The sequence below is a fragment of the Mesitornis unicolor genome, unplaced genomic scaffold, assembly GCF_000695765.1.
Source record: "Mesitornis unicolor isolate BGI_N332 unplaced genomic scaffold, ASM69576v1 scaffold30218, whole genome shotgun sequence".
Taxonomy (NCBI): Eukaryota; Metazoa; Chordata; class Aves; order Mesitornithiformes; family Mesitornithidae; genus Mesitornis; species Mesitornis unicolor.
In genome coordinates this window covers 3,954-29,996 of record NW_010201658.1, presented here as the reverse complement: position 1 = coordinate 29,996, position 26,043 = coordinate 3,954, and the positions used below count along the sequence as shown (strand labels likewise).

Below are 26,043 nucleotides of genomic sequence, written 5' to 3'. Positions count from 1 at the left end.
ATGATAGCAGGAGTAAGTGTCCAGAAACAAAAGTTCTCCTGAAATAAGGGGTGGTGGTTTCTTTCCCTGAGAACCTGCTACATATGATGTGCCTCAAGGGATTAATCTCGTGCTGTCTTTTATACTATATTTATAAAAACACTAAGAGCTAGTAAGATGCCATGAGCTCATCCATCAGCCTTTCCACTGACAGCGCTCGGATTTCCATCTCTTTGCAGACGTACTCGCAGTAAGTGCAAGAGATTGCACTTAGCTGAAAACCAGCTGGTTTAAACATTACCCAAGCTGAGTTGTGGTACTGATGAAACACATCTTGGGAAACAAGCCAGGATATTATTCAGCGCCCTGTATTATGAGTAGTCGTATTGTAGTCAGTGAGACAGTATGAATTCTGTCACCTTTAATTTCATTTATCAGACTATATTTATCATACCTTCATATTTCAGAGTATTTTATTGCCGTTATCTTTTTCTATGAAACATTTAATGCAGCACCAAGTGAATATGATCTTTCTCCTTCCCAATTCAGTTACTGCATATCCTACCATCCTTCTTGCTTTTCTTATTCTTAACCTGATTGTATATATTTAATTTGTCCATCATTGTGGTTTCAAAGTTTCTGTATTTGTGGCAAACAGTATCAAAACGGAACTTAATTGTAAAATTTCATCCCCAGTATTTCTTGTCTTGGTTGTTCTTAAAGTGAATCCTATTGACAACTAATAAAAATTCAGCTACATCATATATTTGTAAAAAAACTATAGTATTTCTGGTGACAAAAGGAATACTGGGAAAATGAAGTACTCTTTTGTTCAAGACTTTCAAGAGTATAATAAAAATAGCCCCTTTTTACAAGCTGCAGGACATCAGACATGTAAATGTTCAAATTGTTAGTGTATTTATACACCAGTGCATTGCTGAGACATTTAGGAACACATTTTTCCATATGTGCTTAATATGAGGCTTTTTAAAGTTCATAAAGACTTAAAAATATTTCATGTTAACTTGTTCTTTTTTAAAATAAGAGTTGAATGCATCTTTAGAGGGGAGTAACATTTTGTGAATTGATTAAATTCAGCAATAAAGTGACCTTAAAGGTTTTTGTCTTAATGTGTTCTGGGGTAAAGTGGTGATCTTAAGCCAATATTGAGAGGCTTGCTGGAGAGGTAAAGCATTCTGGAGACTTCTTTTGGTGCTCCTGGGGATTTGAGTGGTTGGTGCTGCTGAAGCTGTACAGTTCTAAATGTAATTGAGCAGTTCATTTTTGTTAATTATCTAAACTTTGCCATCTGCTGGAAGGCCTTTTAGTGACATGAGAATTTAGTCCTGTTGGAGCTCAATTACAGTTTTCTGACTAGGGTGTTACCGTGTGTACACCAAACAAAAACCCACACACCAAAACCTGGTCACTTTTGTTATTCAATTTTAAATAAGCATCTGGAGTGACTTGTGCCCAGCTGACTGGGTTATGCTGGGAGATTGTTTTAAGTGCTGTGGATTTGCTTTTAATGGATCAAAGCAGGACATTTCTATGGCAATTGACACCTTTCAGCTTCCTGAACGTGGCAGGAGTATGACACAAAAATTGTCACGCCTTTTTGGATGCCATTGTCCTCATTTATCCCAGCGTTGATGCAGGGAGGAGTGAGGGACAGCACAAAAGAAGCTGCCACCTACGAGGAAACTGCTGCGTGCAGCTGCTTTACCTTATGTGCCCCTGCAGCCAGAAAATGTTGTTGCAGGTCCATGCTGAGCAATTCAGAGTGCAGACGACTGTTTTTGTGGGTATCCCGAAATGACTTGGTTCAGTTTGCAATTGCAGAGTGTGTGGAGCACAGCAGTTACAGCTTTTTTTGCTACTTCTGTGCAAACGCGCAGTAACTGCACATTTTGTGTTGTAGTTTGCTATAAGCTTTATCTCTTGCTAACTGACCTCTTACGTGAAGGCTTTGGATTTAGTGTCCCTTCGTGAAGGTGTAGCTCTACACTATTACTGCAGCAGTGCTGCAGCTTAACATTAGTTTGATTTTTTTTTTTTAATGTAATAAGACATACTGTATAGTAATGCAAAATGAGCCCCTCTTCTGCCCTGCAGCATTAAAACAGTATGAGAAAAATGTGAAGTCTTTAACTTGTTTGCTCTTTCTTCACGTTCAAGGAGAAAAGTAAGTCCTTTAGAATGGCAAACATGATATAGTGTAAGATTTCTGGCTTCAGGAACCAGTAAGGAAGTTGAGGCCGTAAAAACTTTTATGAATGTGATCAGGATGAGACAATACAATACTACATTGTGGATTTTTTTCTTTTCATCCTTCTTTTTCATTATATTTTCTGATGGGAGCAGATTGCAGGAACGGCAACTTTTGTGATCGTACTTTTCTACTTAAAGGCTGTAATCACACGTACACAAAACTCTTGTAAACTTTAAGGACCTCTCCATACAAGCATTTATTGTATCCTTGATACATTAGAGCTGTAAGAAAGCGAAATGAATTTCAGGCATTATGTCCACATGGTGTAACGTTATTGTGGCATAACGATGAGCTGGGTTTATTCAGAAGAATCCAGAGTGTTTGCTTTTTAGTTGTGTGTATGGGTGGCACAATACATACACCCAAAAATACTGTTAAGAATATAATTGTCGCCATTAAATAATTTTATACTTGTGACTGCAGTCAATATAAAACTTAGTATTTATTAAAGATATTTTTTAAAGATTATAACCCTTTGCCTACATGCTGTATAACTTGTATTTCTGTAAGACCAACCAAGAAGTTTAGGTGTCTTGACTTTAGCAAGGTATTTGTGTGCCAAATTTCTTTTTTATGCTGTGTCTGCCACTTAGCAACATAACGTGCAGGAAGCATCAGTGTTGTTCTTTCCCTTTCTGTCTCCCAAATGTAAGGGTGGGTTCAGGAAAAACACATCATTCACCGTTGTTTTGTTTCCTGGAAATTTTTCCAGTCTGACCAAAAAAGAGGAAAAAAAAGACAATGTAAATAAATCCTTTTCCTTGCAATCAAGTGATTTGATGATGCACGTAAATCACTCCTTCAAATCTCCATTTCAGTTGGCGAAGCTCTGCTGGTCTAACAACTTTTATTTATGAAGGCTGTCGTGTGGGTTGTGGTAGGCTGTCTGATCTCTTACACTGAAAGCTAGGAGAATTTTATTCATAATAATTTCAGTTTCTGAAGAAGAGCACACTCTGCCCCATTTTTCTGGCTTAAAATTCATTGCAGATCATGACTTGGAAACTGCTGGGTTTTTCTGGTCTCTACCAAACTGAGTTATGATAGCTGATTTTCATTAGGAAAATACTGGTGAGCTGCTGAAGTGTTCTTTAATTTCTTCCTATTGAAGTTACTGAATGAAAAAGTAAAAATCTTAAACTTAATTGAAAAACCAGCAATTGAAAAATAACAATAAACATTGACATTTTTTTCTGAAACCCTAGCACCAAGTGTCTCTTGCTGCTGCCATCTCTTTGCTGTTCTCTAAAACCCAGTGAGTTTGGTACTCATTAATTTCAGGCTGGTTTGAATTAATTGAGGAGCAATATCTAGGCCCTTTGGGCTCAGTTTACTGACATAGGGCCATTTCTCTTTCAGATTATTTTCTACCGTAATTCTGCTGAGCACATTTCACTCAGTGAAAAAATAAAAAATCTCAGGCTTGTACATACTGGGCTAAATGAAAGGGGTTTTCTACCTTCTAAAAGCAGTGCTAATGTACTGTTTATCAGCAGAGGGTAATAGTTTGTAAAATGAGCCTTTAGCCTATTTTTTCATAAATCTATTGATGCAGAATTGTTTGGATGCCAAAAAATTACCGTTTAGTTTAGCTGCATTCATTATCAGAAATTGGTTGAGAAAATTGACTTATAGCAGAGTGAACTGACAAAGTAATGGGAAATTAATTCTTAAAAATTGGCTTAATTTGACTAAACTTATCAATTTTATTTTGATTAGTCCTCTGGGAGCTGTGTTTTTACGTGGTAGGCAGAGCAGATTGTGAAAGAGAGGTTGTCACAAAAAGTAGATTATTGGGAGTTGGGGATCTTGGATTCTATTCTTGATTCTGTCACTGACTCACTGTGCAAGCCTCCGAAAAACTGCATGAGTCACTGCAGTCTCTGCCTCATTTACACTTCCTATAAAAGCAAGAATTACTTATATCATGCCCAGTGTTTGACAGTTTCCTTTGCATCGCCTCCTTCCCCTGTGTCATGTTTAAGCTCCTGAAGTAATTTCCAGTAACGTACAAAATTGTACCAGATTTTGCCTCAATTCTCTATGTAGGGTCTGTGGATGCGGCTGTCGTTGTTAATAAGTGCCATAATATAACAGACCATAAGATATTAGGAATTTAATTCATTTAATACCTTCATTCATCTACACCTAAATTCGTCTTTACTTTGAGGCCTATATGCTATCAGACTTTTTTAAAGGATCCTTTAAATTAAATCACCAAGATTTCCAGGCACTTCTAAGCTGAGTAGTGTAGCTCTGTTTCTATTTCTTATTTCCCCAGTTTGTGTCCTGCTGTTTGTTACCCATATGCCACATCACATTTAAGAGCAATAGGTTCTTAAAGACTGAAGCTTTTTTGTTTGTTTGTTTGAAAGCATTTTTGTAGCCTACAGAAATTACAGGTGGACAGCACAATGCTGTGTTTTATTTTGGTTCACCTGCTCATGCTATTATTTCAGATGATTCTGAGTGCTTCTCTGGTGGTATTTCACGAAAACAAGATGTAGTCTTAAGGAATATGAATCTTAATTTTAGTTTTTTGCTAAACTTCATGCTGCATGTCATGGTAACTCAAAATACTTTGAAGAATTTCCTTTTCTTTTAAGTATTTTCAGTCTCTTTAACGTGTTTGCAAGCCTTTCTATACCCCAAATACAAAAAGGAATGGTACATGGAAAATGAAATTATTGAAAAACATTTCTGGAGAGCCTATGGCCAAATAAACTTCATTTGAGGAGAAGCTGAGATTTGTAGAGTGTGGCTGAGCTGAAGAAAAACTGTTAGTTGAGTAACACTTTGCTTTGTTTTTTTCTTGACTGGCAATTACTTGATCTTAGTAGGACACCCAAGACTGCATAAATAAAGTATATTTAACTAGAAAGGCTGTGCGTCTGTGTGCATGCATTTTGTGTCTAAAAATAGTTTTCTTTGAACAGGATTCAATTTTGGCTTGGCCTGCTTCACTTTGAACATGGAGCAGAACTCCATGTGGAAATACTAATGTCCTTTTATTGGCCAGCTCAAATTCCCCCTGCTTGGCACTGTTTTGTTTCAACTCTTCACTACCCTGTACTTCCATGTAGTCAGCAGCAATATATGTAAATTACTTCTGGGCATTAAGGAATAAAGAATAGATGGCTTAGAAAATGACTGTAAAATTTTAGTATTTTTCCTATAAAAGTAGTTTTGAACTATGCCTAATTTTTCCAACTTATTTTACTAATTATTATCTGCTTACCTTTGCTTAATTTTAAGTTTAACAGAAAAATTATGGAGGTAATAGTTTTTAAAACCTGATCTTTAGTATGTCAGGTTTTGTTCCATAGGAGTCCTTTTCTCTTTCTAACAGAAGAATATGGCATTGAATAACGTGAAAATCACGTCCTAATACAACAAAAATAATGCTACTGCCAAATAAACAGAACAGAGACTCCTCTACACTGTTACTCTACTACTCAAGAATGCTGACACACAATTATACAGTGACTTTTCATTTGGAACAGCTCAGACCAGTAAGAAGCTTTGAGGAAAACAAGCATACGTGATCTTGTCTGTATGTTATGCTCGCTTTGCATTGGTCACCAAGAGGCATATGCTAATGTGACAAGTGAGGCAAAAATCTGCATTTACATCCATCCGTCTTTGTGGAGTGTATGATAAGTGCCAGACTGCTGCCTCTGGAAGAGAATACTCTTTCCTGCTAACCAAGCGTTAAGAAATGCGAAAATGAAAACAGCAAATCTGTGAAGAGATGATACCAGTTCTTTAGTTTTGCTCTTAGGTTTTCAAAAGGTATCTGGAACTTACTTTAGAGTTTCAACCACAGTAGTAATAAAAGGATGATTGAGAAGATGGCTGCTACTCTTTAATAATAATAATAATAAATAATAATAATAACTTTAATATTCAGCACTTAATAGGTAAACGTTTCCCACTTTTAAAGGAGTATGTGATGCACCTAGATCAAACTCATTTGGGTAGGGCTTTTAAGTTTCAAGCTAGTTCTAAAACTGGCACCTCATATAATTACTGTTATTTTTTTATTAATTAAATGCAACTATTTTAGTTTCATAAATTTTGAATTAGAAGACAGAAGATGATGTGTAGCTAGCTGGCACAAATAAATGCCTTCCTGTTGGCATCTCCCTTCAGGATTTTTTGTTCCAATTGCTGATTGACAGCACAGATTTCCCCAGGTAAATTTTGGTTTTATTTACATAACAGCAGAGACAAAGCTATTTAGAAAGATGAAAACAAATTGTAATACGGGGTCTGGAGATGGGGAAAGGAGGAATAGAACAGCAAGACTATTCTGTACTGACCAGTCACAGTGGTGTCTGAGACTGTGGTTCAAATCTCTGATCCTGTTCTGTCAGATGTCTCACTTATCTTCAGCAGCAGGAGTGTTAATACAGGGTATGTGCACAGATGTGTATAGTTACGGAGGTGTTGAGCAATTTTCAGCAGGCTGTACAGATAAAGTAGCACCTAGCAGTTCTGAAGGAAGCATAGTTGAAATGGCACTATCATTCAATAAAAGGGTATTTTAGTTATAATGAGGTAGTTGCATGAAAGCAAGGTATTTGTGCCAGTGTCATACTATTGAATAATGGAATTACTGGGCTAAGCTTGCTCATAGGCGTGCAGCGTTTACTTGTCTCTCTGCTTTCACTAAAACTTAACTACTTTCTTTGCTGTATGTGGCTGAGGCTTTTGTGCCTCTGTGCTCAAAGTATCCTCCCTCTATATATACGTATGTACATTATTTTTTTCCCCTATGTGGAGGGATATGAAGGCTGCATTAGCTGTTTTTCATATGTTCCTCTTGCGCTGCGGCTGTATGAGTTGATCTCTGATGTTGCTCCAAAGCACCAGGCCGCAGATGATGTTAACTTTGGTTCTCAGCAGTTACAAAGCCAGCTTTTCAAATCCCATCAACAAAATCTTGGAGAACAGTCTTTTGATACCTCTTTAGTGAAAGTCATTAGTTAAAGATCACAGGCATTATGCTTTAAATCTCCTTGGTGTTCCCAGTTCTCAGGCCTATGTAGGCCTGTCTGTACTGCATAAATGTTAAAAGATTTAGCTTGGTTAGTCCCAACATCTCTCGCATCTACAGCAACTTCACTTGGGGTTGCCTGGAATTAGCCCTAAATAATGGGTAGCGTAGGCCTGCAGACTGTAACTTAATTATATAATCAATTTGTCTTCATAATGAACATCTAAATTTCTGACCTGTTTTGTAATGTAAAAGTACTGAAGCTTCAAGAAGGGCTTCTGGTCTAAATTCCAATACTGTGTTCTTTTTTTGTAACTGCAGCATATCTGGGAAAAAAGCCTGCCTTGCCCTTGCCCTTGCCCCAGAAAAATAAAGGTTCTATTTTAGCTTACCAGTCTATGGTATTAATTCATGATGGGAAGCTATTTCTGGTTGTACATATGATTATTTCCTTTAGCTGAACTTTACATTTTTATTATTTATGTGTCCTTATTTGGTCTACTTTAATACAGTTATACTGCTCTTTATAGCAAATGGTGGTGGTATCTGATGTAGAGACCTCGGCCATATTAATTATAGCAGCTATTGGTAAGCACTGGCTGTTTGCCAGGTAAAATGAGTAAGAAAGATCTAATTGTTAGACAAAACAATGAGACCCATGAAGAATATGGTGGGGCTTTAGTAAGTCTCTTAATCTGAAATTCTCTTTACTCATCGAAAAGCTCAGTTAGCAGATCACTGGTTTTGGTGGAGATGAGCATTTTATATACATACATGTCCTATTGCAATTTGTAAGAGAACAGAAAATAGGAGATACTGTGCTCCCTTTAACCTTTCCTTTTCCAATGTAACTGGTTCTTAACCACACTTAGGCGAGTAGGTTTTTACAGATGTTGTTACTGATGGCACTGCTTCCTGTCTGTTAACTGCTTGCTTTGTCAAGCGTGCTGGAATGTGCACAGAATGTGCACCCTCTCTATTGAATTTTGCCCCAGTATGTGTGCCTATAGCAGTGTACAGTAGCCAGAGGATTAGTTTAGCTGTTTGCAAGCTTCCCTGTTACTAATCCTCACCTCTGCTTTGCAGAATATCTTCATGTCCGGTAGGTTTACAGGTGTGTAGAGCCCTTGGATGTTTTTACCTTTTTATATTCTCCTTTGCCAGTAAGCATGAATATTATTCTTTTTTGGAGAATATCCTACTTGTTTGGATTTTTTTTTTCCACTGAATAATTAAGTTCTACAGTTTGATAACTATTAACGTTGGATTATTGCAGGCTAAAGAATTTCCCTTCTACTTTATGTTGTATAGTTTAATCCTTTTTGAAAGGGATTTACTAAATTGCAAGTAGGAGAGCTACTGCTTTTGTAACTTTTTCCAAAAACTTTCTGCTGCTTCAGTAATGAGATTGTCACCATAGCAAACCCAGCTGAGGAAGGAATGACCCTCAGGACACCACCCGGCTGCCCAGCCGAGAACTGAACCAAATGGCTAAGGAAAAAGCTGGGAATATTGATCAGTGTGTTACACTGGCAACTGGATTATCAAACTGGTCATCCTTGCATCAGGATTTTTTTTGTCCTTTATATTTTTCATTTGATTCATTAGAACCTATGAAAGTTAACAAAAGAAATCCTTTGAAATTCTGTTTTGTCTTCAACAGTGCCCTTAAAGATAGTCGTTTCCCCCCAATGACGAGGGATGAGCTGCCACGGCTTTTCTGCTCAGTGTCTCTACTCACTAACTTTGAAGATGTATGTGACTACATGGACTGGGAGGTAAGGATGTCGGATATCTTAAGAAAATTACTTTGATGCCATGAACATCTATAGCACAAGTCACAGCATTTAAATTATCTGCAGGTATTTAGCATAGCAGTCAGAGTTTTGTGCTCTATACACATTGTTTTGTGCATAGATTTTGGTAGGACTGTCATCACCGTAAAAATCTAAGTCATGAACATAGAATAAAGTTGTCTTCTTGTCCACATATGCAGTCCCAAGTAGGATTGGGCTGCACGGCCGAGGCTCCATCAAGCAAGGACTTATCTGAGTGATGTGTCCTGAGACATCTTTTGCAGCACAGGGAACTGCTGAAACAGGGTGATTCAGCCCAGTGATTCTGGACAGAGGACATCCCACTATGAAAGTTAGGAGTTTGTATGCTTCTGGAAACAAGCACTGCAAAAAATGGCAATCCCCAAACAAGCTGCCTTATTTAGCTTGCAGGAGTGAGGCGGTTGGTTATCTTTCCCAAAACTTTCTTTGCTTTTAGAGCAAGTGGCCTGCACAGACTCCACAAAGCCCTTGTACGACGAGGCCAAGTAAATCACTGCTTTTGTTTTTCTTTGCCACTTACACATGGAGCTGAATGTGTTTTAATTGTTAAGTTTTAGGAAACCTGCATTCATTCTCTTGGAGCAGCAGCATAAAAGAGCTTAAGAAGCCAATGCTGCTTTTAGAGTTATTTCTGGGAAGGTATACTGAAGCAAGAACACAGGTATCCTGTGTTCTCCTGCTTTTTCCCAAATTATGTGGTATTAGACACTTGCAAAAAACAAGTTATTTGCCTTAAGATGAACAGAAGTTCATCTCAGTCAGTGTGACTGTTGTGTTGCTGTTTGTATTTGAGTGGACATAACAAAAAATTGAAATTGTCATATATAGTAGCAGATGTTTCAATGCCAGAGACACCCCACAAGTTGCAGTATTTCCCTTTAATAATCACTTAGCTCTACTAAATAATTACAGTTTCTTAAGAGAAAAAGAGGCTTTCTGTTGTATTCACACATAACAAATGTACATGGAATAGAAATTCCATTTGTTGTTAACACGGTCAGAGGCCCTACTGTGTCAGAATGGTGGTATCCAGCAGTAACCTCAGCATTATGAATTTTACAATAACTGAAAATGTAATAGAAATGTGTTTCCTGTTCAACTCATAATGACAAGGGCTTCTACCTTCTGATGTGTAGTTCTGCATGAGATGAATGTAAGTTTCCTTTGGGGTTTATCAGCATTTTCACCATAAACAGAAACTATTAGGTTTTTATGTAATGTCAGACCAAAAAATAAACCTTAGCTGAAAATATGTGTGCATTTGCAACAAGAAGCTTTTCTTAGAGTAGTAGTTTATCTTGTCACTGAGCCCTTTGAGTTCCTTAAATAATGTTTTCAAGTAATCAAAACTGTAGTGACTTTTAATACTAAACCAAGCTAGAAATCAAAACTAAAACTGGTAGGATTTTTCTGCTCTTCTAGATTGACTTCTGGTAGTACCCATAGTGGTGTTTCAATTTAACTTCAATTAATTTATTCAAAATCAGACTATGAATACACTCAGAAAATGTCACTTTAAAAGTGTGAAACGCATAATGAAATAGTGTATAGCTCTTCCCATGTGGTAATCTATAAGTATTATTAGATGCTGTTTTGTTCTCTCGATAACAAACTTCTGAGATGACCAAAATATTCATCCTTTAGGAGAAGCTGAATCCAAAGCCTGTGTTAAAAAATCCTATCTCCCTTGGAAAGTCTGATTTGAACTTTGCTCCTTGAGAGGTTTCTGATTCACAACTTTAATACCTGTATGAAACAAAGGAGGCTTTTACTGTCGATGTCCTTTTTGTATCTTGTTGCACAATCCTCGAAACTTCAGCAACAGTGTGAAAATGCAGAACTTTCATCTTGCTTGGGTCTCATTGATTTTGTGGAGTCTCACAATTCTTCTTATTGACATATGAGAGAAGTATGGAGGGGTCAAAAATATAATAGTCCTTGTGTTATCCATTTGCTTAGTTCTTCTCCCATTTCATTAAGTTTTTTTTAATGGTAGGTTTTAAAAACCTTTAGCAAATTCCTAGGAATGCTAAGAAATGGTCACAAAGTAGGTTCCGTGATTATTCTTTTTCTTCTTTTTTCCTATGAGGTAAACGTGCTTTTGTATCTCATACAGTTGCAGATGATCCCCAAGCTTTCCATGCAAAAGGGACAAGGGTGTGTGTATAAATAAGAGAAAGTAATTCTTAGTCCTCAAAAGAATGATTCATCGCTGTTTGTGCCCCTGTCAGTGAGACAGCTTATGGCATCTGTGTTTCTGGTAAGGAAGCTACAGTTATGCAATATTAATGGCAAAAAGACATTTCAGGATGTCTAGGGTATGACGTCAAGAGAGATTCTGCATCTTCTGTCTCATAAAATGCTGATTTCCAGATCATCCTGAAAAACATCAGCCTTGTTAGGAGAGCTGACTTCTGTAGGTAAAATGCTGCTGATTCTGTTGTGGGAGCCAACTCAGCAATTTGCTGACAGAGGTCACAGTATTTCCAAATTGCTGAATCAGACAACTCACGATGCTCTGGTGGCTTAGAGACATTGAGGATCATTTGAAGACACAGTCAGGAGTGTCTCCTGTATCCTGAAACAGAGTGATAGATCTTCTTTTCTCTGGTTAATGAATTCTTCTCCCAAACTAAATAAATTGATATTTCAGTTGTAAAAAGTAACGTGAGATCCTTTTGCAGCATCAAATAGGAGACAGGAGTGAATTGACTGCTATGAGCTCCCATATGATTCTTCAAACTGCTGCCATTTTCACCTTTTACAAAAAGAACAAGGAGAAAGTACAAACCTTTAAAGGACCACTTCAGTGCCATGGTTCATGAGGATGCTTCCTAAAATATAATTCAGCATTCTTACTTACACGTGACTCTATATGAATTGCAGTGAGCTTTAGTAGTTGAACAGATGCAGGGCTTTGAAATGAGCTCTGAGACTGCATGAACTCTCTCTTCATTTCTGCCAGGCAGAGCCCATGAAATGCTGCTGGGCTCCAGTTGCTGCTGGGTTGGAGTTTCACCACCTTTCCATCACAAAAAAAATGTGTAACAAGAAACTTGAAGATAGGTTTCTTTTTTTTTTATAGTACTGCTTTTTTGTTAAAGATAAGGTATCAAAGAATACCTGGGAGACAAATCATACAATTATTTTTAAACACATTTGATATTGATAGCAGTCATTCCTTCCCCATATCAGCTTTATTTTCCTTCTTCTTAAGCTCATCTTTTTGATCCATCCTGTCTTGTCTTTCCTGCACAAATGTGAATTCCTGCCTCAAGATGCATCCAATTCTGCTGTTGATTATCAATGCAGCTACACTTGCATCTGGTGTTACACTTAGCCAGCAGCACCTCCCAGGGAGGAATGGAGAAGAGTTTGAATAGGTCACTGTGAAGTATCATGGCTTTGGGTCCTTTAGAAAGAATTTATCTGGTTTGTGAAGCTTGTAAGTCTGTGATCTGGGCAAAGCAGCCTACCCTCGGAAGGTCCTGAGAGTGGATTCGGCTCTCACAAATAAGATGTGGTCATCTTGTAGGTCTTACATTTCTAGCTTTGGTGCTACAGGCTTGCCTCCTTGAGGTGATTTTTTTCCCTAGAAATAGAGAAGAGCAAAGCAAAGCGCTTCATTGCCTCTCTGTTTCACGTTATAACAAATCAACATCTTTTAAATTTATTTTCTTGTTAATTTAATTAAGAATCTGTGAAGGTTTCTGTTAGATGGTAAAGGCTATCTTGCTAATTCAGACCCTCTCATGATTTTTTTATTAAAACATCATAAAACATTGTGATTGTAATGTAATTGTAATGAGAAACATTTTGGAAAACCTTATTTAAATTCCAACAGGGTAATAAATGACTAGAATTGACCGGTGGCTCTTCCTTAAAATAGCTTGAGAGAGATCTTTGCCCTGAGGTTGCTGTTCTTCACTAATGTAAAATCTGCAGAACGGTACACGCTTCCTGTGCTGATACAAAGGCCTTTGGCCCATATGCACTGGATTAAATATTAGCTTAAGTAGTGGTAGCCAATCATGAAAGGTGGCTCTGCACTGTTGGACAAAGTCAGGACATTCAGGCGCTGTGGAAATTCTTTCCTTCCTGCAAGTGCGGCGGCACCAGCAAATCTTGCAGCTTTTATTCCTTAGAATAGAGGAGAAAGAGTCTTGGTCTCAGTATTTTACTCTCTTTGGGCAATATTCAGTGATTCCATGTGTGTAAATAAATGATTCGTTAAAAAAAGAAAGCTTGTCATGAAGCAGAGAGCATATCTCCTGAGCGGTCTTTACTTCTCTTGTTAAATCAGAATTTAATCTTTAAGCCCTACTAAAGATGATCAGACAGAAACAAGCATATTTGCTGCAAATGTGAGGCTAAAAAGCTGTAGAATTCAGCTAATAAAACTGGGGTCAGCTTCTTATGAGTAGCAATAGTCGCTTAATCTGAAGTGTGTCATTTCCATACTGCTAGTTAGGTAAATAAAGGGGGAGGTTACCGTGTTACATGGAATACTGCCCAAGTTATCTGCTTCAATGGATTTCTGAAAAAAAATGTTTGCAATTAATTAATCTTAAACTGATTAGTGGTAATTGCATGCAAATCTCTTACAGGTTTCAGTGCAGCAGATAAACTAAGCAGAATGATTATTTGATGAGAGTTTATGCCACAGTGGACTAGAAGCTTAAATTTCAACAAGGCTTGATGTTTTAAATGCTTAGCCAAATTCCATGGTGATAGGCTAATGAGAACAATGTTGTTTCATCCTCTCAGTATGGTTGGAGAGTCAGTACAAGAGGAACAGATTTGTGAACTGGGTTTGGAAATTTGAGTTGGAGCAGTTGGACATGGGAGTTGCTTGAACTTTGGTTTGGGGTGAATTTTGGAACAGGTTTTTCTTAGCCCAGCTGAGATAGATCTGGGGAGAGCACCATTATGGGCAGAAATCTTGAGAGTGCCTGTAGCACCTGACACAGCAATAAATGTGGTGTGTGCATGTTTTTCCCCATCCTGAGGTTTATGTATATAAATGAAAAAAGATAAATTTAAAAAAAAAAGCATATAAATGAATATGAATGTGTATAAATACACAACAGAGTCTGAAGTTCTGTTGAGGTCACTTGAGAAGTAAAATAAAAAATGTAGTTTAATGCAATCCTTTGATTTAGTGAAGGACTGTGTTTTTAATTGCCACTGGACCTAGTTTTAGATGGCCAGATCCAGAAGTACTGGATACATAGTATGTCATGCTCTAAAACCCTGCAGAAATATTTCTCTTGGAGGGGATTGCTTTGTTGCTGTTGTAAGTCTCTCCTTATCTCACTCCTCTCCCACAGTAGCAAGTCTAAACAGACTTTCCCTCTGTTTGAGGCTGATCCAGCAATTGCGTGGTCTTTTTGCAGCTCAGGAGGACACCTGGAGGTTGTCCTTTCCCTCCCAAACGGCAATAGATGAGGCAGACCTTAAACTCCACCTGCAGAAGAAGATGGTTGGGGTTGTTTTTCTGAATGCACAGGTGTTGGTATTCCACAAAAGCTTGCCTGTAGTGTATCAGTATTTCAGTTTGATGAGCACACTGTAGGTTTTGTATGAAGTTCTGTGCTAAGCCTGGTAGGCAGGCCCCAATTCCAGCCCACTTCATGCCTTCCAAACACACACCTACCCCTTGCCTCCCCCAGATAGGAATATTTGGGGAAACTTCACAAAGTTTTCATCAATGCAAGAACATTGGTCTCTTCAGGAAGTCAAAATAAATTCCTCACTGTGCCCATGCCAATCTTGGCATGGATCATTCTTATTTTGCTTGTGTGTGGCTTCTATTTATTCAACTCAGGCCTGAATTTTTGTTTAACTGGAGCTAACCAATGCAAAGCCAGTTGTACTGCACTAAGAGTACTGCTCAGCTACGCAGCTGGAGTTCACGCTTCGCAGAATGCTGTGAAATATTCCCAGCCAGAGGAACGGTGGGTGCAATTGTGTTGCCTTATTCATTTTGCTCTGCATCTTTTTCTTCTACAGACATGGGCCTAAAAGTCCATTAAAATGGTTAATGGGAAAGATCCAGTGCAATGCAGTTACCTACTGCTCGAATGTTGTGCGATACTTAATCCCTCCCTGGTGCTTCTGGTTAGTTTCTCGTGAATACTATGTGGTCGCTGTTGTGTAGAATTTAGATTCTAATATTCTGCAGGATGCGAAGGTGTGCAAAACCTGAAAATATTTCACCTTAGTGCTTAGGCAATTGAATAGAGTTAACAAAATCACCCACTGCTAAAACTTACTCTGTTCCTGGAATAAACTTGGTAGGCTCATGCCAGCTCCTAACACCATTTCATTTCACTTTCAGGCCCTTTGGGTTCATAATTACATCATCGGAGGGTACAGATTTGATTTGTCCAGCGATTATATATCCATGTTAAGACAGTTAGGAGTGTTTGGTCACGAAACACCACGTTAAAATCTGCAGTGAATTAAATTTGTGAGTCTCAAAGTAATTTTTCCTGTTTAAGAAATTTGAGGTCCGTGAGGGAAAATTGTTGAGGCCATGGCCAGCCACAAGAGAGACGACTCCTCCCATTTCCCTATGCTTTTATCATATATAAAGATTAAAAAATAAAGTCTTAATATAAGCAAATGTATTAATTGAACAAGTGGTAGATGTTTGTAAATATTCCTTATTTGTTTTCTGACTGTTACAGTAAAATAGGTTGTCACTGGAAAAACTGTTACAGCACTTTTCAATGAATTTTGTGTCCAAAAAGAAGTGCCCTACCCAGTAACATGATACCCTTTTAAACATAAACTATTCATGTCCACAGACAATGATGGGAACTTTGGATTTAAATGGAAATAACATCCAAAGTTATGTGGGCATGGCAATAAAAATGTCCGTCTACTACTGCTTTGTGTTTGCACGCACAACAAAAAGGCAACTGAAAACTTTGTGGCCGTGGAATATCTTCTATGGCATGGCCTGATCTGAGTGCAAGTACTCAACAGAACTATTGTACCTTGAAAACAAGGATGCTTAAACAACGCCCTGCAAAGGTGCCCAGTCTCATTTTCTAGTTTTTTAAATTTTTTCTGGCCGTTCATATGTCTGACTCCTTGGTATTAGTGATTTTGGTTTCCACACTGGCATTTTGTCGTATTAGAGTACTTCCTTGCATGGAAATAGGAGTTTGAAGCCGAATGCTTTGGAGTATCTCGCTTTCCTTATCATACATCAGCAGAAATCAGGAAGGCTCCAGGCTCGAGTTGGTAGTGTGACCAATCTTACATTGTTCAGTTGTTACTTTGAACAAAATTAGTGTTTTTAAGTGAAGCATCATTAGATTTGCCAGCTCTGTGGTTGCCCGCAGATTGTATCTGGTGACCAGGTGATTTTATCAGCAACACCATTGCTGCCAGTGCTGTAAGGTGAACACCTTTCAGAAAGATTAACTTCCCTTCAGTGCCACTTCTTGAAACTTTGCAGAATGGTATTAACCACTGAAAGGTTCATATTTTGGGTTTTCTCATGTTAGAAATGTCTTGTATCTTTTTTCTTTTAACGTACTAATAAAGCTGCTGATTTCTTGCAGGTGGGTGTACATGGCATTAGAATAGAATTCATCAATGAAAAAGGATCAAAACGCACCGCCACCTACTTACCGGAGGTTGCAAAGGAGCAAGGTCATTGTTGCACTTTATTTCATATGATCTGGTGAAGAATTTAAACATGCATATAAATCTAAAATGCAATATTTGACCTTGCACTGATGTCAGATGATGGAGCAATATTTAATTGTAAGAAGACTCTTATATAAAATGCCAATTACATGCCTGTATAAGTCCCCTTATAGGGATTCAGTAACTGTAGCTGTTGTTTAAACAAGTCATAAATGCAGTGTAGCTGTCAGAAAATAAAATACAGAGGGGGGTACAGGGCTGTCAGCCAACTTTTGCCGTTGTTAAATGTTGCCAGCTTTCACATGGTTGTTATGCTGCGGTGTTGGTGACAGGCACAAGCTCTGTTAAGTGAGGGGATGTGATTTATTCCTAGATTTGCAATTATGAAGGGTTTTTTTCAGTTAGGTACTCTCTGCTAGTGCCTAATTCCTTTTATAAACACTGCCTGCCTGGGTTTTTTGATAGATGGAAGGGAACTGTTTTCAATATGAAAGTCCAAAAATAATGCTGCTCAGGTCCCTCTTAATATGACTTCAGTTTGTGAATTAAAAAAGTGGTAGTCGATTTTGTTGAATAGAAATCTTTTGGACTAAGCAGCTGACTATGGCAACTCACGATGGGGTTGGGTTTTCCCCACGCTTGACAGTGGGTTTCAATCTTTTACATTTTGTATTGCTGTTTTTTTTTGTCTTTTTATATTTGAGTTGTCTACTAAGGAATAGGATAAAGTCTTTACTGAGGATCATCTTTAATTGATAATTCTTTTTCCAAATAGTCCAAAAGTTGAGAGGCTTTCCAGGACATAAGGTGGGTGAGTTAGAGAAGTGGGTTTTTGTCAGGACCTTTGGTGATCACTTCCACAAGTTAGTTTGGTTTTTTTTTTAAGTCAGGAATTGAACAGGGATTGTGTGTTTTAATTTCTTTCTAGTTATGGTAGACCATGCTTTGAAATTTGACTCTTTAAAGTACCCAGAATTACCCACTTGTGTTTTTTATGTACCCTAAACTAGCCTTGTGTGGTTGTTTTAATGTAACAGTGTGACTAATCTAATTGCATCTTTTGGAAATGAAATGTCTTGCAGCTACTTAAAATGTTAGGTTTTTTAAATCAATAAATAGGAGTTTTGAATAATGTGAAGATTTTATTGAGAACAAGAATGAATCTGTGTTTTTAATAATCACTTTTTTATTACCCAGCTGCCTATAATATAATATAGGAGTTCTGAAACTAAAAATATCACTGTAAAGTTAAGTGACATTTATGGAGAAGTCTAATCTGTGAAGTTCTCTGCATATGTTCAACTAATAATTCTTTTAAATTCTATTTTATAGATAAATTTAATTCTCATACTGCCATAGCCATCTGTGGTGTGATTGTGATACACCATCGTACCTGGATGTTTCAGAAAAGCTTAATTTTGTATCTTAGTGTCTAGGACACCTGATATAGTGGGTCTACTTTTAAAATATTTCAACTACGAGAGAAAAACGTATGTTGTTTGTAGGGCAAACTGTGTGTAAAGAAATCCTAGACATGGCATTTCCTTCAGCTGTTGTTGAGTAGGGAAGAATGCTCTGTTTTAGACAGAGCTTAGCACAGCACTTTAATTTTCACTGTAGCACTACATAACGTGCAGGGTTGTTACAACAACTGCACTTACTGCTCTATTTCTCACCGATCTTTACTGCTGTACAATTCAACAGGATGGGACCACATTCAAACCATAGATTCCTTATTGAGGAAAGGAGGCTACAAAGCTCCGATCACAAATGAATTCAGGAAAACAATAAAGCTAACCAGGTATGCCCCGCGGGATCCTACAGATAAGTCCTTTTTTGTGCTTTAGTGCTAGGTTCCTTCCTGGTAAGTGCTTATTTTAGATGTTCATTATAAGCTTTCCTGTATATATTATTAATGATTTCTTTATTTCCACAATAGCAATACAGACTTTTGATCTGTGCCTTGCATAGTGGTTAGTGGCACCAAGCAAGAAAGAATAGGCTGCTGTTAAGTATCAGGCTACATATATATATATATATCAGGGCACCTGCAGATTTTGTTTTACAATGCTGAAAACACCACGTATCTCGGCGACGTAGCCAATTTGAGAGTCCATGTGCCAGTTAAACTCTGTCAGAGTATGCTCAGGAGTGAAGATGTGAACTTAGTATTTTATTTCATACTCTCTCACTCTTGCACACGAGTGTATTTTGATTTTGCTAATTTAATAAAATGTGTTCTCGAGGGTTTCTTAGTGGCTGAGAGCCAAAATATTTTAGAATTAGCAGCAGATATTCTGCCCATACTATTGTAGTTACATGGTGAGAGGTGGAGGAGTAAATGTCTATACAAACGCCTCTAAAATTATGTATTTTACAAGCCTGCAGTATAAAATGACTGCTGAACTCTGGTTATCTCTCTGGAGAAATAAGAATTTTTTAGGTTTTTCATCATAAGGAAGGACTGATTGTTCATCCTCTTCAGAGAGGCCACATTCACCATACTATTAATACAGGTAACAGAGTTAGAATCCTTTGTCCAAAACTGTTTTGCTTCTTATCTTTTATCAACTTTTAGGGACTCATAGGGGCACAAAACTAGTTCTAAAAATGCTCTATATATTACTCTTGTTTCTGTGTCCTGATTTCTTTGGTAATGCTTTCCTTCTTAGTGCAGCCGGGTGCAAGCCAACTCCTAATATTCTGTGATTCTGTGATAATTAAAACCCAATCCATTCATTTCAGGCAGTTGAAAATACTCGGTTTGTCCTGATTGTTTATGCACTTTTATAGGACAAAGACCTGAGATTTTGGTTCGTTTCCCATTTTTCATCTTCATCTACAAATCTTGCTATTACTTAGCAATAGTTTACATTTAGACCAGATAGAAGGCAAAGCATTTCTTAGAAAAATAAGTATTTTAGTATTAGAGGAACTCCTTGTTCGGTGATCTTGTGGATGAAGAATACAGACTTTGTGTCTCAATGACTTCAGAATTCTGGATTCCTGGAAGAACCTGATCACTGTTTAGTAGCTGTGACTACAGAAAACACCTTATTGTGAAGGTTAAATTGGGGAGGAAGGATTTAGAGAATCGGCTACATTTCCAAATGCAGAACCCCAGTCCCCTTTTAGTTTATTTCAGCCATACACCTTGTTGTCTTCTGTTCAGACAGAATATATGGAGACAGCTGAGGGCAAGAGAACAGTGCTGTAGTTCTTAAATAACAATTTCTATACATCTCAATACATAATGTATATATTTTCCCAAGAAATAAAAATTCTGTGCAGCACGTGTTTTCTAGCTACGTGATTTTGTCTGGAGCCATGGCATGTGAGCACAGAATAAAAACAAACAAAGCAAGCACAAACCCATTACCCCCCAAAAAACTCAACCAGTCCCCCTGTGTTGAGTGTATTTAAGTTCACAACATCCAAAACTGCTACCAAAATCACTGGCCTGATAAATGGAATAAACAAAGCGTAATTTTTAACATTCAGAAGATTTTTTTTACACTGTTTTACTTGCTTAAAATCTCAGCATTTGCTGACATACTATAAACAGTAGCATTAAAATAGTGACCATTTCCTAGACAACCTTTTTAGCTCCCCATTTTAATAACTTCATGTCATACAGTACAACATCTACTGGAAGTATGGAGTAAGTGCTTTTAACTTCTTTTTCAAGTCTCTGAATTAAAGTAAATGCACTTTGTGCAGATAAATAAGCTGATGAAAACTAGTGTATTGCTCAGTGTCTTCTCTTTAAGTTACTACCCAGTAGTTCTGGCCGTGTTTTGAAGAAGAGATCTGTAAAATAGTGGAGCTGAAAGTACAGACAGTAACATCATCTTCTCTTCCATCTGCTGAAAGGAGCAGATGTAGCTCCGGTCGGGCTGCCTTTGGCCAGCTTTGACCCACTTACAACCAACTTCATTAACTGCCAAGCTTGCGGTTTAGTTTCATTGCAGCCAGGGATTTCATTCACAGAGCAGCTTATTCCTCAAGTACAGAGTGCTGCGAACCATTCACAGCAATTCAAGAAGAGCTGCAGCTCGTTTTTCAGTGGCCATGTGTTAAATTAGTCCATCATTAACAACGGCGGGTTTATCAAGTGAGCATGGGCACCATTGGTGCTCTGCAACACATCCGTTGAAGCACAAAGCTGCAAGTGTAAGAGGTTATGTGACTGACAGCCTTAATCACTGCAGTGGGTGCCTCCACAGTAGTTTAAACTTTGTGTGGGGTTGTGAGTGCAAGTGGTGGAGCCATCTGTTGTGTTCTCTTCAGACCTAAAAGAGGAGAGAACAACCAGAGCAACTCCAGAAGAAAAATACAACACAAAGGAGCGTGGTATTTTTAGTGCTACTTACAGCTTCCTGGTAACAACTCTTGAATTTGCTGCTTTCCTCTTTTCTAGGTACCGTAGTGAGAAGATGACGATGAGCTACACAGAATACCTTGCCCATCGTCAGCATCATCACTACCAAAATGGTATTGGGCACCCCCTTCCACCGTACAACCATTATTCCTGACACTGAGCCGCATGACCAGTCACTGGACCTCTCTGCAGACCTCTTCCCAGGAGACCCTGCCCCTTCTTGGTCTAGCTATCTCTATTACTGTACCATTTTATGATGATAGTTTCCGTTGCCGTGTTGAAGCTCCTTAGTTGGTTAAGCTCGTCACGGCAACGGGAGGGAAAACTGCATTACTACAAAGATCCCATCCTTTTTTTATTATTGAGTCACTGCAGATTTTTTTGCAGCATAGATAGCCCTTGGGTTTTTTATGAAATTTTAAATTTCTACTTCATTAACATCGAATTATATCAATCAAGGCTTTCTGTGACTGTGGATGGAAGGAAGAGTTTAAGGATTAGGGATACTTTGCTTAGCAAAAAGGCATTCATGGCTTTTGCATTAATAGGTGTGACAGGGAATGAAACATATCGGATTCAGGTATTAAACTAGACAATGAATTGCATTTTCATAACATTCTTAATAATGTTGTGTGCACAATATCTCACCCTCACAGGACAGATTTCATGTAGCTACATACATGATCTTCAGATCCAGCACATACAGCCAAAATGTCAAGGCTGACATACAAAATGCTTTTTTGGATGAAGAGAAGCAGTCACAGGTACAAGGGGAGGTGACATTAATGTGGCAGCATCTTCAGAATCAAGTGGCCTATCTGCTAGGGCCTGGCGAACTCCAGTAGGCTTCCTTTGGCTCCCAGTATGTACTGGGAACTGAAGGCAACCCAGCCCTGTCAGGACCAGTCGTAATAATGCATTTGTAATGAGATGATGCCTTTCAGATGATCACAAATTAGGAGTGACATTTGTTTTTAAAAACAGGTTGGTGAGTAGCAGATGTCCTATTAGGAAGAAAATGGATTTCGATTTTAGTGCCTTTGACTATGACATAACTATATACTTATATATAAAATTATTAGAGAAAATATAGTGAATATGCCAGACATTCTAGCAAATACCTGGAGTCTGGTGTCAGGTTTTTGGGGATTTTTTTTTTTAAAGTGAGATTTATTTTTTTTTTAAGCAAACTTACTTTGGAGAGGAAAAAATCCCTGTTTTGTTCTTTCTTCTGCTTTTGAACTTGTTGAGTTCAGTCAAGTAACGGCTAGTTAGATAAAGTTAACTATTCTTTTAAAGAGAAAAAAGATTATTGTGACAGAGCATAGGACACGTATGCCATAATTTTACGTTTTCATCTATTACAGGAACAGTACTTGAGAGCTGTAAGTACTGTGTAATAATTCTGATACCCCTCCACATGGCAGAAGAAAGAACTGATTGGACCTTCTTCCTGCTGTAAAAGTAGGATTTAGTAGAAGGTATGTGTGGTACATTTGCAAGCTCAGTACGTGGTAGGAGCGAGCTCCCTGCTCGTGTCTCTGCAGAACTCCCACCAATACCTGTTGTAGCTCAGTACATGCCATCTGTTACAGAAAAGACCTTCCTAATACGAGTGAGTAAACCACAGTATGCAGAAATTCCAGTTATTTCCAATAATGAATGTTTGTAAATATATATAAGAATTCAAATAGATAAAATCAATTAAAATGCAGTTGTTAAAAGAAATCAGGCTGATTATAAAAATGTTTCTATATGGTTTCAAAACCAGATACGGATAAATTATGCTCATCCCTTATGTGAGGTTAGCTTTGCCACTTAATTTCTATGGAGATTCTTGTAGAAGGCTTTTGGCATTCCTTCATCCACAGCATTTGATGTCCAAATATTAACCTTTTCAGTTATGATGCCTTAATTTATAAGCAGAGGGCCTGAAATTTCAGAAGCCAAGAGATGCCAGCCAGAAGCTGCAGAAACGAATAGATGTTTATACAGAGGCTATTTTGGATGATACTGTTGTCTTGTTTCTACTTGGGGAACACTTTTAAATGGATTAAGTCTTCAAGTGGAAATGGTGAACAAGTGGCTACCTGATAGAGTTGTGTTGGTTTTTTCGTGCCCTTATAGGGAAACTGAGCACAAACCGAATCATTCTGCTGCAAAAAAAACCAGAAAAAGTCATCCAACCCCATCTTTATCTGTCATCTCGTTACAGCACGCTCATGCTTCCGTGTGAGCTCCTTGTTAGACGTTTTTTAAAAAGATCTATTATATATAAAAATATATATGTATTGAAAGGTGCTAATCAACCTCAAGCAGGTCACGTGACTGGTCATGCGGATCTAAAATCATATCAGATTTTTTTAAAAAAATCTTCGATATATGCAGATGTTATACAGAATTTCTTACCAGTGTAATAATGCTATACTGATGAATAAACAATCCTGCAGGTTTTTAAGGACAAGGTCAGCAATACTTCCCACCATGGCTTGGGGGGGAAAAGGATAGTTTTGTCTCCTTTTTGTATACAGCATAATGCACAATGCATTTTTGTCTATCTCTTAGTAGCTGTTGCTTAAAAAGTATAGTTAAAAGGGTGTTATACAAACTGTAAAGGTGTGCTTTTGAAATGAGCTAATGCCAGACCCTTCTGGACCAGAGTTTTGTATCGCTAATTAAAAAACTGTTAAAGAGTCTGTGGTCAATCAGATTGTATGATATTTTTTTAAAACCAGATTGGAATAATCAGTCTATCTACAGTGCTCCTAGGGCACCTACCTCCTCAGCATGCAAGTGCTGAAAATGCTGCGGATTGTTTCTGTGTCATTGTGGGTTTCTTTGTACCAAATGTGCAGTTCACTGTGACGTGCACTGGGACAGAAAAGGTCTGCTGGCTTAAAGCTGACCAGCAGTAGCTTTCACTGATGTCATTCCCTCGTAGTTTTGTTTAGTACATTTTTAGGTGTACTGCTGGGTTTAGATGCAGATTTATCTTAGTTGTTTTTTTTAAATTGGGGTACTTTAGAAGAAGTTAAGGTACAACCAAGTAGCTTATTTCACTTTTTAAGTTGGAATGCTGATTTTTTTCTGAGCACTACTCAGTTTGCCTTACTCCACTGAAGAGATTGTTGAGTTTTTTAATTCTTTTGCTCAATGTTCCTAAAATCCCTGTTCTGTAAACTGAGTTAGACAACAAAACCATAGACTTGACATGAAACTTAGTCACGCTTCAAGTGGCCTTCCCTCTGCCCGGACTGCTGTAGCACTGACCCCACCATCTCAACCCCACCGCTGCTCGCAGCAGGGCGAGGGCACGCTCCAGTTCTGACCTCAGATATTTCCTGTTAAATCAAGGCAGGCAAATCCATTTGCACACCCTGGCGTTTGTATACGGACCTCTTGACTTGTCTTCAAATGTGCGGGTTTTTCCAATTGTCGTCTGGAGTAGGTGACATCTCTTATGTGTGTTAGATCGAACCAAAGAAGCCTCCAGCCATGCCCAAATGCTGCTCCTAAAGCCTGCCTTCCAGTCCTTACAAAAGCCCTGCAGGATGAAATGTGTTAACTTTTTTATTTTTGTACAGTTTCTAACTGATTTTTGCTAGTGATGTTAATGGAATTAAGTTTATTTGGGGAGTGTGAATATCTCCTCCATTTAAATAAACTGGTGACTTTCCTTTTATGTTAAAAAAAAAGAAAAAAGAGAAAAAAGAAAAAAAAAAAGAGAAACCCAAAGTGTGCCTCTCAGATTTCAGGGTTTCTGCTTACATTTATTCTTAAGACCAGCAATGATTCTTTATATACAAAGATATGTTTTCCTTGTTTTTTATTACTGTTAAAGAAAAATGAAAAAAGAAAAACCTCTTTCTTTGCTCTGGACCCAGTAATTGCGCTGGTACATAAACGCACTGAGAAAACAAACTTTTGTTTGAAACTTTTGTAACAAGACTGTTTTTGTATATCAAAGTTGATTCTTTTCAAGATGTTTGGATCTAGTTTCTAAGTTATTTTAGTGTTTTATATGTTACAAAAAAAAAAATACTTTAAATTGTTCACCAGCATCTTGAGTTCTCTTTACTGCAATGGTGACACAGCGGGCTCAGAGCTACCTGGAGTAGCTTGGATGGCTCCATCTTCTCCTCCCTCCTCAGTAACTTGATCAATTACAATAATATCACAGATTACCCAAACCCCCTTCCTTTATGACTAGATCCTTCTTCCTTCCACATTTAATTGCTATTAGTGTGAAGAAACTGTTGAAACGGGCATTTTAATATAAGTACGGCTTAAAAAGAGAAAAATGAGGAAAAGGCAAAAAAAACAAACCAAGAATTCTAGAAGGTTATCTGTGGGTCTGTGAGATATGGCTGTGGAAAGATATTGTAGTAGTTTTAACACTATTGTTATTACCTTTTAAATCATTTACCCAATAAAATAAGGAAAAAGAACCACCATTTCTTTTTATGTTTCTCTGCTTAATTGTGCGGCTTGGTAATTTTTTATTTCTTTATCATTTGCTCTCAGTTTGATGCCGAAGGCTAACGATGGGTTAGAAATACGGTGACTAACTCTGTCTTTCCATTTTGCCTACTGTAGGAACAGGTTCTGGGCAGGTGCGTGCAGCTTTCAGGCCAATTCAGCAGTGAGTCACTAAATCAGCATTAACATCAGTTACATCATTATTTATATCAGCGATCAGCCCAGTTTTGTACTTTTTATGCCTGACTTTAAACAGAATTTTGTCCAGGCTTGGCCTCCTCATTCTCAGAGAGTGGGAAGTGGTTTTAAACCAGAACCAGTTGTACTGGTGTAACCAATACATAGCCTACACTACTTGCAGCAACTTTATTCAGCAGAATGATGTGGCAAAATGCGGATCAAAGAATATCTTGAGGATCACTTGAAATAA

General features: G+C 37.9%; 1 protein-coding gene across 1 annotated transcript in view; it reads left to right on the top strand.

Annotated features, from left to right (window-relative positions):
* Positions 1-21,288, top strand: part of LOC104533359 (AMME syndrome candidate gene 1 protein) — a gene marked incomplete at its 5' end in the record, with an annotated part of 33,306 nt that extends 12,018 nt beyond the window's left edge. Inside the window, 4 exons of the mRNA XM_010190176.1 lie at positions 8,914-9,028; positions 16,666-16,756; positions 18,458-18,554; positions 21,174-21,288. Of these exons, the coding sequence (XP_010188478.1) occupies positions 8,914-9,028; positions 16,666-16,756; positions 18,458-18,554; positions 21,174-21,288 (418 nt within the window). The remainder of the gene's footprint in view (positions 1-8,913; positions 9,029-16,665; positions 16,757-18,457; positions 18,555-21,173) is intronic.
* Between the last annotated feature and the right edge of the window lie 4,755 nt (positions 21,289-26,043).